At 43.7% G+C, this 12,879-nt stretch overlaps 2 protein-coding genes across 3 annotated transcripts; both read right to left on the reverse strand.

The window, feature by feature from the left end:
- Positions 1 to 3,349: 3,349 nt before the first annotated feature.
- LOC139350377 (tetraspanin-7-like) lies at positions 3,350 to 4,453 on the reverse strand. Its single transcript, XM_070991703.1, has one exon. It carries the CDS (start codon positions 4,451 to 4,453, stop codon positions 3,350 to 3,352), a length of 1,104 nt encoding a protein of 367 aa, XP_070847804.1.
- Positions 4,454 to 7,626: 3,173 nt separating this feature from the next.
- On the reverse strand, positions 7,627 to 12,242 carry LOC139350286 (uncharacterized). 2 transcript variants are annotated; one of them, XM_070991513.1, is made up of 9 exons: positions 12,087 to 12,242; positions 11,365 to 11,567; positions 11,184 to 11,285; positions 11,014 to 11,109; positions 10,821 to 10,931; positions 10,606 to 10,723; positions 9,713 to 10,490; positions 9,551 to 9,612; positions 7,627 to 9,456 (listed from the first exon to the last, which is right to left on the reverse strand). In XM_070991513.1, exons 1-9 carry the CDS (start codon positions 12,190 to 12,192, stop codon positions 7,934 to 7,936), a joined length of 3,099 nt encoding a protein of 1,032 aa, XP_070847614.1. In that variant the 5' UTR covers positions 12,193 to 12,242; the 3' UTR covers positions 7,627 to 7,933. The 2 variants fall into 2 exon arrangements, with proteins under 2 accessions (XP_070847614.1, XP_070847613.1); XM_070991512.1 differs by having other exon boundaries at positions 7,633 to 9,456; positions 9,551 to 9,609; positions 12,087 to 12,228.
- Between the last annotated feature and the right edge of the window lie 637 nt (positions 12,243 to 12,879).

The following is a 12,879-nucleotide window of genomic DNA, read 5'->3' on the forward strand; positions in this document are numbered from 1 at the left end:
AAAGCAGTCAGATGTAGGGCAGATTTAAAGAGGCGGAGAGTAGAGACAAAGGCCTACATTTCCTCCACAACACATTTAAAAAAATTGTTTTGACATGTCAAACACTAAAGCAAGTCTGCTTTACATTCCTCCCAATATGTTTTGGATAATTTTCTTGCCATCCGCTCTTAACGACAAGCATCTGAACGAAATGGTGAAATTTACAGGCCAGATTTAGGCACACGCAGGCTACGTTAACAAGACATTTATCCAGACAGTGCGGGATGGATTTCTGAATTCCTCAAGTGCTGCCAGCCAAAACCCAAACAGGAGGGCTCGGTGCTATTAGATTCAAGAGGCTGGATTTGAAGACACACCCATTTGTGTGAGGAGCCCAAAGCCATAGTTTAAATATAGAATTATTAACTTCTGCAGATGTGGTCTGATGTAGCTTATGAGAGAAATCGATCCTTCCATTGGTGAGAAGCTCCGTTTTTGATATGCAGCGTAAGCTAGGAAAGGATTTATTGTGTGTTTAAGGATTTTAGGTGAACCAAGATACAAATTGGAGAACTGAGTCCATGATTTTCGTGAATCAAGTGTGTTTTCAAGGCTGGAATCCAAAAATATAGAGTAATGTAGTATGTAAGAGTATAGATCTGTAAAAGCCTTTAATTAATGAATGCTGTGATGCTTAACATTCCCAATCAAGTTATTATATGTTTTCTTAAATGCTGCTCACCTTTAAGGAGTGTTTTGGGGCTATGGAGCTCTGATGGTTACTATAATTTGCACCACTTTGCAGCCGCCATCCCCTCTGGTGAGCATTTGTTTTGGTAGACTAGAAGTCATAAAGAGTGCACATTAAAGTGCCCAACCCAAAATAGCTTTCAGAGGTATCATGAGTAAAATGCCCCTTGTGGTTTCCCTGACTTAAGGTGTTGATCGAACATCTCAGAGCTCATCTTTTGTGTGATGAAACAGCTGGTGGGGATGTGGCAACCTCAGGCAAAATAGGTTAAACAAGGACAGTGTAATCAGACAGAAAGCATCCGCAAGCCTTATTGGAGCATGATGTAGGCTAATCAATACCATAATGAGGTCATGAAAATGGTAGTGATTGTGCAGAGGCCACAGCTCACAGCCTCTCTGTCTCTAAACGTTGCTACATGTAGGTTTTGAGGTAAACTTTGAGATGACTGCTGGAAATCTACTTCTTATTACCCAATTTGAGCAGAGGATGTAGGTCATGATTTATTGCTTCATAAAGTAATCAATGCTGGCTCAGGCTGTTGTGTTTCGTCGCGCACAGCAGAGCATCTGTATATACTGTCTCCCCGTCAAGGTCAGATGTAATCACCGTTGTCTCAGGTGGTAGAAATGAGATGTCGCTCTGTTAGCCATAACTCAGAATTGCCTGGCCAGAGGTCCCAGTAAAGATCAACCACTCCCAGCGCGGAGAATTTACCGCTCTGGCTCATTTCCAGCAAGGCCTTTCTCATAAAATAAAGACCTGGAGGTCTTTAAAATGCAGACAGGAGGTTCAAACCTGCCACCTGTCTGGCCGAAGGATATATTCAACTTAGAAGAGAGAAAAAAAATGACATTTAAACCCCAAAAAGTGATTCACAAGATGTTTATTAGACATTACAGATGTGTCTTTCCCAATGCTGCACTGCACGTTGCTCTGCTGTCTACATACAAGATTACATCAATGTTGGGCTACATTACAAGACTGCTGCTGCCATTTATATATTTAATACATTCAAGGGCAGCAGACCTTGACATTCCCATTCCCATTGTCTAATCAATATCATATCCTGTGATGAGGCAAAGATTTTCTGTTTATTGTTGACAGATATATTTTAGTTTCAGTCATGCTTGTTTGCACTGTTGGTCATTGCTAGAATAGATTATACATTCATGAACATGTGATAGATATATATATATATCTCATACATTATAATTACAAGAGCAATAAAAGGGCATACTGAGAAGAAGAAAGGGGGGATCTGTGAGGTTGGAATGAGGGCAAATTTGTATTATCTCAGTGTATATGATCATTTTAAAACATGTGTAACAAGTTCATATGAGGACACACACTTTCAAATTAGATGTTAATCATAAGATAAATCACAGTTTCCAACTTCATAAAGTCTACCAGCTAGCCAGTCCAACTCCCCCCGAGAAAGCAAATAAAGGTATGTAACTATGTATTTAAGACAACTAGAATTTGATGTTGAACTCAGAATGTACGAGAGCATTTTGGAGGTAATGTTCGAAAGTGTTATTCACAATATTCAGTCATTTACAATGTGTGTGCTTCAAGTAAACGAACTCTCGCAACATCTGGAACAAACCATTTTAGAGCAGTCATTGCACCAAAGCACCTCAACACGGTGGAAATAACTACAGCTCAGATATATAAACAGCACAAAATACCACAGACAGCAAGATTATTAAGCTCTGTTTAAAAGCACCATTCCAGCACAGTGTAGTCTTTGTGTTGGGAAAACTAAACGATGTAGATACGAACATCTGTTGAACACAGGCAGACTAAATCATCTGATGTGGAAAACTGCTGGTGTACATTCCTGTGCATTCAGTGGTGAGATGATGTTTCCACCAAAATGAAAGTAGTTTAACGTTTGAATGGAAGTCTATATTCTATGTAATGAAGCATTATTATTAATCCATGCCTCGATATATTTAGACCTCGCTGAAACCAAATCATACTGCAAATTCATGGAGCAAAGTCTCTTTGTACTGCCATCTAGTTTTTGAGATTTACAGTCCACTGGCCAATCTGGTCACACCCAAATTTGTGATGCCAGACTTTGTCTTTGCAGATCTCAAATGGACAGAAGATTAACTTGAGGACACACCTCTCACCTCACCCAACCCACACTGAGTAAAAGAAGCCTTTTTTTTTTTTACTTGTGCAGATGAGAGTCAGACAAACAGTGAATTTAAGAGAGTTGCAGAGTGGAGGAGTTTCCGCCTCCTGCAGTATTTTTTTTTATAATCATTCCCATTTTCTTATAATGATATCTTTGATGGAGACATTTTAACAACACTGTAGGTTTGTACTATAGTTATCAGGTTTTGTCATTTGCAGTCGGGAATGTAAAATCATGCCATATTCGTAAGCCTAGAAAATGAAAGGAATTTGCATTAACTTAAGCTCGCTGTCAAAGCTCTGCAATTCAATGTTTCTCCAAATGTCCCCCAGTGCAGAAAATGAACTTGGAAGTAACTCCCCCCACTTTGCAACTCTATAACTCTTTAAGGACATTGTTCATTTCCAGTCTTAATTATCTACAAATTGGTCAATCCTAGGTGCAGGTCACCCAGTTTTTAAAATTGACCGTTAATGTGCCACCACGCGTCGATGTTGTCTTGGTGCCAGTTTGTTGGCCAGCAGACAAGCCAGGGCAATGCCTCCGATCTGGGTGAAGGCCAATCCTAACACACTGGCGGCAATGTGGAAGACGTTGTCGTTGACCAAACTGAAGACTTTGCGGAAGCAGCCGTGTGGATGGATTCCTGCGGCCAGTATACCGTCGCTGTCATCGGACAGCAGAGGTCGATTCTTGCAGCCCTTGCGCCTCACGCAGCAGCTGTCCGGCAGCGACACCGAGGTGCCGTTCTCGGTGGGCAGGAAGGTCATGTGCTGAAGAGCCCAGTCCGAAGTGAGCCAGTCACGCCAACCCTCAGCTCCACAACACTCCAGGGCCCTCTGCAGGCTGTCTAATGCGTCGGCACGGCCTTCATCCTCTGTGTAGCCAGACACGGCTCGCTGTAAGCCGCTGCGAAATCCTCCGGCAATGTCTTCACGATAGAAGAGACCTGAGAGTCCAGCTGCCAAACCTGCTATGAGTGCAGCAAGTTGAAAGAACCCGTAAGCCCTAAGTACACAGGGCAGGTTTGCAGCCACCCCCAGACAACCCAAGAAGCCCCAGGTGGTGATGGCAGCACCTGTGGACAGAAGGATGAGTGGTGCGTTGGGGTAACGATTGGCAGACAGCAGCATGTAGTCTGCCAATGAAATCTGTGCCCACACACCCAGGGTGAAGATGGCTAAGCCAGCTGCCCAGAAGAGACAGCTGAAGGCCAGGAGACCCAGGCGCAGGAGGTGCATGACTCCCACTGGGCGGCAGCAGGGTGGGGCAACGCCCACAGGTGGAGGTGCAGGGGGAGCCAGGGAGGCCTCTGAGCTCACGGACAAGGATAGTCGCTGCTGCTGCTGCTGCTGCTGCTGCTGCTGGAGCTGCTCGTCCTGCTCTTGGTAGGGTGGCAGCAGGTAGCCAGGGATCGCGGAGGGTCGACGAGGAAGAGACGGTGGAGTGAGAAGGTCGAGACCCCGTGGAGTGGAGAGTCGTCGCACAGCCAGCTGCTCGCGTTCCCAATCCAAAGCTCGTCTGCTGGGACTCGGTCGAGCTGACAGCGAGCCGTACGGCAGAGCAAAGCTCATGGTCCTGGCTTCGGCTTTATCTACTCCCCTCTCTCTCTTTTACACACTCCTCCTCTCTCTTCCTTCCTCTATCAGCGCCTTCACTCTCGTCCTCCTGCAACACACAATCCCCCACTTCTTTATGACTGGTTATTAATCCGCCACCAACACCACCAATGCCAACAGGACTGTAAATCACACTGATGGCCGTCGCGCCGTGTCGTTATCTGCATCCGCAGCCTCCTTGTTTCCACCCTATTTATTTGTTTATCTTTCCACCTGCATGGTCACCAGCTCTTCAAATACCTCTGCTGATGGTCACATCCCGACATCTGCTCGCTCACTGCTGCCCCTCGTTCTGGTCAAGACGAGAGGTGTTTGCAGTGGGAAGGACCTGAAATCCATCCATGCACACCCTCTTTCGGTGTGGAGGAGACATCCCTTTGAGTTTTATGACTGCCCATTTGTGGAATAAAAGAATGAGAGAAAAGCTCTGCCACCATCGATGAAGTGTGTGATGTGTTTGTAAAATATAAAAACTCTCCCCATGTTTAACTTTATGATGAAGTGACAAATTAAAATACAAGCTAGCAGCCTTTTTAGCGTAATTTTTGTGGAACAATGCCAGTCAAGGATGTGACTAAAGCTGATGTTAATAGCACTAAGTTGAATTTTTATGTGTGCTGTCCCTTTAAAACTACATTAACAAAAGCTTCCTTTTAAATTATGGACTTATTACATTCCTGTTTAAAAACATGGAAAAAATATTTATGTTGCACTTAAAATCACCTCCTCAGCTCCTCTATAATCTTGACGGTACACTAAATGCTCATTACAGAAATGCATTTATAAGAAAAGTAACACTAATTAGCATCGTTTATGGAAAAAAGCAAAGTCAACACTCCAGTACAGACAACTTAAAAAGCATTAAACAGTGAATTTACAAATAATGATTAATTAAGCTAATGTAAACTGACATTATAGAATCATTACAGCTTTTCACCAATGGTTTGTTTGATCACTTACTAGAGGGATTATTGATTATTAAGATGATGGCTTATGAGATATTGAGACCCTCATAAGCATTTTTTTAAGGACTACAAACATAACTACCAAACAGAAAGATTAAAAAACAGCCAAAGGGGTTTATTATCATTAATAAAGACATTAGTTATTGATTATGCACCCTTTATAAAGGATGCCTTATGAGAAAATGGTGCCACATCAAGAAATGGACTTAAATTTGTGCATATTCACCATTTTGTTTCACATTACACACATTTCCCAGTTACTGTACTATGTCTCATCTCTGTTACAGTTGTTCTTTTTTTTCACTAACAATTTAAAATACATTTGGAAACTCATCCAAAGCTAAAAACAGACAGTTTCTTTTAGACTGTGCTGTAATGACACTTTGTTGGTCCCCTGTTAAATGATGGAGCCAGTTTTATGCTGGTGATTCCTAACCGGCATCTGCTTCCCTCCCATCAACCCTCTGCCGGATCAGAGCTAATTAAAGCCTCTCAGGTAATTTAACACATTCAAATGGCTATTTTTATAAGGACAAGTATAATAGAGACATAATGACAAAGAGGGGAATACCCAAACAGATTGGTTAAAAGAGGAAGGGTATGCAGAACTGCAATGTGGTGTTACTCTACAACCTTAGAGCCCTCATTTTGTTTATTTTGTCTGCAGAGCATTTATTTATTTTGCATGAATATATGAAAAAAAAACCCCAACTATTTCAAAGTCTTTGCCATGTTAAAAAAAACATACTCCAGTAACTTGTTTTCCAGTATATGATGAACGAAACAGTGAGCAGGGTGAAGACAGGGAGATTTTACCACAGTCAGCTGGAGATCTGTACAGGGAATGAGCTTATGTTTATGGTGTTTATAATTAATCTTTGCTCTATAACCATCAGCTCATTGAGTTTTATGTGCACTCAGGACAGTAATGAAGCAAATGCATCACCTGAGACATGCAGGATGAGATTTCAAAGGCACCTCCAGCCATGGGGAGAAGAGGTGTGGGGGAACCGCTGCTCCATTTTTGTGGCTGTGGAATCGCCCTTTTGAAACAGGCAATAAAGCATCATTCAGGGAACACCTTAAAGCAGCATCTCCCAACCTCTCTGGCTTGTGACCCTTAAAACAAAGCTATATCTACATGCAATCCCTTGTTATACAGTAGGTCTCATTTGTCTGTGTTTTGAGTAGTTCTACCCAAACAGTCGGCTAATTATTCCTTCTTAAATTGTACTATTAATTTTTACAGACCAGAAATGTTAAAAAAATAAATAGAGTTTACTGCCAGACTTTGAGTGAAATGCTAACACCAGCATGCTAACATGCATGCTAATGTTAAGCAGATTCACCGAGTGCACCATCATAGCTTAGCAAGCTAGCATGCTAACAGTGGCTAATCAGCATCAAACACAAGGACAGCTGAGGCTGCTGGGAATGTCATTAGTTGTTAGTGGACACTTTTAATTTTTTTTTACCTGATGATGGAGCTGGAGGAAAAGTTAATAGAGTATGTTATGATTCATCCTGACGGGTACACGATTGTGCTAAAGCTCATAGCTCAAGTTTCACTAAAAACTAACACATCAACCTCATGGTGGCACTAGAGGGGAAAGGAAGCATTTGGTGCAGCGTCTTCTGTCCTGTTAGTCATCCAGTCATGATTTTAACTCGTGACACCTTGGTGTAGCATGACCTCAGGTTGAGAACCATTGCCCTAAAGCATAACGCAATCCACAGAAACAATGGTGTCAGGAAAAACTGAAAAGTCCACACTTTCTGCAGGGCACTGGGTTAATATTACACAGGTGTCAACTTTATGGGCCAACATTTACAGTTACAGCAGAGAGGTCGAGTTACGCCCTGGTATAACTAGACTTTGTACAGTTTTAACAATATTACATACTCGATTATGCAACAATTAAATCAGGAAACTTAAGAACTATTTGGAGTTGTAAGATAACCACCAAAGCTTATTAAAACTGATGACTCACCTTTTTTTTAAATTTTTTAAAAAAGAAATTAATCAGGTGCTAGCCCCGCTTATTTCTGCCTCTCCTTTCCTTTCTAATATTTCATTTTTTATTTTTTCAGTGTGTTTTAAACCTGAACCCGTCTGTGCACCCCACTGCCACACAGTATAACAGCACACACAAAGAAACAGATGGTGAAAAATGTATTTATTGAACTATTTCATTCACCTGTGATCTCCATTTCATACAAACCACTTTTGATTGATTCAAACATAACTGTAATATCAGTGTTGCACACTTCAAAGCAGAGTGGAGACGAGAGAGTAAAACTGATATTTTCTGTTTTCGTTATTTGCGTTTAACTATAAAAACCTGTTTTTCTGGTATTTCCTCAAAGGCCGCAACACAGCAAACACTTGATAATAAAGTCAATATAGTCAAGACATGAAGCTGTTAACAATTCCACTAGTTGAACCTCTGAGATTGTCTCTATGATTCGTTTAATTATTTGATTCCTCGGGCTGTATGGAGTCCACAGACGGCGCTGCTTCTCTGTCTTCCCTGTGCATCTCCATGTGTCTCCTCAGCTTGGCCTTGGATGTGAACGTCTTCATGCACCGCTCACAGTACGGCTTCAGCGGCTTCAGCCCTGAATGGCTGCGCTTGTGTCGCGCCAGCTCCGACGAGCTCTTGAACTTGAGCTGGCAGATGTTGCAGGGGTACGGCCTCTCCCCCGTGTGGATACGCCGGTGCAGCTGAGCCTCGCTGAGGGTGAGGAACGTCTTCTCGCAGTGTCCACAGGGGAACGGCCTCTCTCCCGTGTGAATGAGGTTGTGTCTGGTCAGCGCGTACGGTTTGGTGAAGCCCTTCCCGCAGTAGGTGCAGGGGAACGGGCGCGCGCCGCTGTGGGAGACGATGTGCTCCTGCTGGGTTTTCTTGCTCTTGAAACGCTTGTCACACTGAGGGCAGGAGTAGGGCTTGTCGTCCACATGTGACCTGTGATGTTTTGAAAGCTCCCCCTGTGACAAAAAGCCCTTCCCGCACTGAGAGCACAGGAAAGGTTTCTCCCCTGTGTGCATTCTCTCGTGTCTGGCAAGCACAGACACCAGAGTGAACCTCTTGGGGCAGTGGGTGCACTGGAAAGGCCGCTCGCCTGTGTGAACACGGAGGTGTTTAATGAGCATGAAGTGGAGCGAGAAGCGTTTGCTGCACTGGTCACACTGATACGGTCTCTCCCCCGTGTGGGTGGTCAGATGCCTCTTTACATCCGATCTCCGAGTAAATGTCTTCTCACAGTGCGGACACTTAAACTGACGCTTCACTTGGTGCACCTGCCGGTGCTGGGAGCGCGCGAGCAGGGTGTCGAAGCCTTCGCCGCAGTGGTGGCAGATGTAGAGCTTACTGGTCACGTGACACTTTTTGTGCTCCACCAGCTCAGAGGAAGTGGGGAATTTCTGGCTGCAGATGGAGCAGATCTGAGGAAGCTGGCTCTCCTGTGAGTGAGACTTCTTGTGGTGGACGGTCAGTGCGCGGAGGTTCGCGAAGGAGCTCCTGCACAGCTGGCAGGAGAAAGAAATGGCCGTGCCATGATGTTTGCTCTCGTGTTTGGCCAGATCCCACGAGTGCTGGAAGGTCCGGTCGCACTGCGAGCAGTGAAATGGTCGCTCTCCGGTGTGAATGAGCTGGTGCCTCCTGACGTCTGACGTCCGGGTGAACGTCTTGCTGCACGTTTCACATGTGAGGGCCTTCTGTCTGCTTCGGGACTGAGACACATCGACTCTGCTTTGATTGTCAGGCTGTTCTGCTTTGCGCTGCTCTGTGTTTCCTTTGGGGAAAAGTTTAATGGATGTAAAAATTTCATCTGTGCTGGAAGGAGACGGCGTGAATTTGGCCCCTGAGAGCGTCCTGTACACTTCGGTGCGAAGCGTCTGCATGTGGATGTGAGGAGTGCCGTCCTCATCAGAGCTGTGGAAGGGACACTGCGAGCAGGTGAAGATGATCGACGTCATCTCGTCCGAATCACCTGCACATAAAAGAAAGACACAGGTGTGAGTAAAACACGTGGATTTTACTGAAAAAGACTCAAGATGTTTCTCTTCTTCATGTCAAAATAATACCTTTGTCCATGCCTTTGATGGCTATAACAGAGGGGGCAGCTGATACGTCAGGCCTGCTCCTGCTGAAGGAAAAATGTTGAATCTTTCAATGTAGGTCACTCACACTGTTCTGACACTCTGACATGAAGCAATTATGTTATAACAGCATAAATGTTTTTATACATTTTTGGTTCTTCACTCATTTCTCTGCATGGCCTCTTGCTTTTACACGTCTCCTGCCGGCTGGGCGAGGTCTTCATTTGTAGGCGAGTGGATCGGCGCACATTAGCTGAGCAGGAGGACTGCGTTTCAGAGACGGGGTCTTCGCTGGGGACATCTGTCGTGTCCTCACGGACAGTTGAGGGTTCATGGTTATCCTTCGAGTTTGTACTACAAGAGTTCACGTTGCTTTCTGTGTCTCCAGGGTGGAAATCCTCCTTCGGCTCCTCAGTTCGGTCGCTTGTTTCATGTCCTTCATGTGTTTTTCCCTCCTCTGCAGCATCTCCTGACCCAAGCTCATCAATAATGGATGAATCATTACTCTTCCCCGTGAGTACATCTTGACCAAGGCTCTCCTTCCTTAGTGCAAAGGTTTTTGTCAGCGTCTCCAGAGCTTTGGCCACATCCACAGTTTCACTGGTTTCCTCTGCCTTCAAGCTGGTGGCCTCCTCAGCGCTGGCGCTATCGATGCTAGCAGCCACTATCTCTTCTTCATAGAAATCCGTCTGAACTTGCACTTCAGCTGACCCGATCATCTCTTCGTCTACTTCAGGCGCTCCGACTTCCATTTCAGTGTAAACAGCCACGACGCTGTACTGGTTCGTTCCGACAAAAGTGACAGGGTTTAGGATATTAGCGTAGTTGTGGATTGATTCCAGTCCCACGGAGATGTTTGTCTTTTGCGAGGGAGGAATGGATAAAGCAGACATGATGCAGCTACCGACGGTGGATGAAGGGCCATCTTAAGAAAAAAAAAAAAAAAGAAACAAAAGAGTTGCTTTCAGGGCACTTTCTGGAAACGCCTACTTCAATTGACGCCAACATTCATCTGTGGATAAACTTTCAGCTCTACTCACATGGCATTTTCAGAAGTCCTGAACTTTTGTAGTGCTCGTAGATTAACTTCAGCTCTTGAGGCGAGGACTGAACGCATTCCTCCAACACAGGAGGCGCAGAGCCAAGCCAGGCTGCAGTCTGTAATGACAGTGCAGCTGTTATTAAGTGTGTGGTAAATGGCATGGTTTCTGCAGAGGTGAAACTGGGCGAGACATCTGGATGGACTGCTGAATACCTGCTTTAAGTCTGGTACTGGGAGAAGCTTTTCCAGTTTCGAGAGCAGCTCCCACAATAACACATGAAGGGCAGCGTCATATTGTGGCCCATATTCCACTGGAAACACCTCCTGGAAGAGATCGTTAAAACTTTATAACCATAAGACTTTTTAAGAGTATGCTCAAGGTAGAAATGATTAAAATCTGTCTGACCTGGAAGAAATATGCTCTCTCAACTGGATCTTTCAGCAGGCTCTGAACAAGTGCAATGAAAGTGGACTCTGTTGTTTTCACCTCTGCATCCCTGTACTGCCAAAGAGAGGATTCACGTCATTTAAGGATTATTGTTTGTTTTCAGAAGGGTTTGCCTTCACTTTACTTACATCTGTGTTTGCAGAGGTTATTGGGAGTCTATCCAAATGCCTCTGGATCACCTGACAATCGACAGAACCCCGAGCCGATCCTTTGCAAAGCTCCAGAATCAGCTGCAACACAAACAGATTGCTATTAATTATTATCAATTATTAAAGTTAGAATGTATAAATATGGTAGACTCCTGCTCACCCTTGCTCTTAGACCCAGAATGAGCTGGGCTCTCTGTCTGTGGTTGATCAGTCCAGGGACGGCCTCGGTCACCATGAGCACAAACTCCTGGAGCTTGTCATAACTCAGCACATCTTTCTGCTTTGCCAGCTGCCACATAGCAGCAGACAGGAGCTGCAATGGAGGCACCAGGAGGCGAAGCGATGAGAGAGGCAGGCGAGGGTCTGAAACATGCAAGTGTAATATGAGAAACGGTCTGTAGAGGGCGTCAGTGAGCTTTTAACTATAGAGACCACTTGCAAACAAACTCATCAACACTAAATTTACTTAAAAAGAAATTAGCTGTTTCACAATGAAAATATAAGAAAGGTAATAGTTTGCTAAATCAAAACAATGCCAAAATGGCTGAAAAAATCTTTAAATGATTTCCTATGAGTAAACTCAAAGGGAACCTGCCTATGATCCAGTATAATTACTGGATAAACCTGCGTTATTAGAGTTTCAAACTTGCAACCTGATGAATTGTCTGCGCTGTGCTTCACATTTCGGAACAATGAACGGTATTACGTGATAACATTATTCAGAATTTTGACATAACACGTTGATTTGCGTTGCAACACCACCACTCTGACAGCTTCTGATTGGAATGATTCCCTTAAATAGACGGGTCCCGCTAAATGTCTGCCTAATATAAACATAGCCTGTTTTCAATTACAGCGGGAGCAGATGATCAACATACATACCGCTTATTTTCTCTGTTGCACCAACAAGTTCCATTAGCGGCATATGTCGCCTGTAGCGTTGAGAAATAAGAAAAAATATTGTTGTTTGATTTTTTTTGGCTAACATGCGCTGTTAGCACGCAAGCACCCGCTTCCTCAACTCGTCTCCTGCGTTTCCTCTTTTCAAAATAAAGGTCTCAGTCGACTGTGGCAATTTCATTTCTAAACTAGTTTCTTTCCCCCGTCTTAAAGTTTAAACACAAGACGTGCACTTTAATTATCATCTTTACATTTATACAACTGACCTGTATGGAGTAATTTAATTTCTCACACTTGCAATACTATAACTTTTTTTTTTTTTAGACTATTCAGTTTTGTCAGAACAAGAGCGACAGTCACTGATTTCTTAAACTATTGTTTTAGAAGTCAAGAACGATGCTTTCATGTTAACGTTTTAAAACAAGTTATGACAGAGACTAGATCTATAATACTACAAATAACTTACCGAAAACACAACCCTGTGCAATCAGGAAAGCAATTTACAAGACTCACGTGTTATGTTCAAAGAGTCAGTTTTTTATGCTCTCCGTTTGATTGTGTAGTGAATATAACTTTATTGTTCACAGGCCTAAAACATTAACTTCACATTTCATTGACACGTAATAAAAAGGTGCGTAGCTCTGTAAAAAATGTCATAAACAGAAATTGTCAAGTATCGCCACAGGACAGAAACGGATGTTATTGTTTTCCATAAGACAACGGGGATACTTCAAAATAAAAGCTCACATCACAGTTCCCATTGGCTGACTGTAAC

Source organism: Chaetodon trifascialis, chromosome 22 (genome assembly GCF_039877785.1).
Source record: "Chaetodon trifascialis isolate fChaTrf1 chromosome 22, fChaTrf1.hap1, whole genome shotgun sequence".
Taxonomy (NCBI): domain Eukaryota; kingdom Metazoa; phylum Chordata; class Actinopteri; order Chaetodontiformes; family Chaetodontidae; genus Chaetodon; species Chaetodon trifascialis.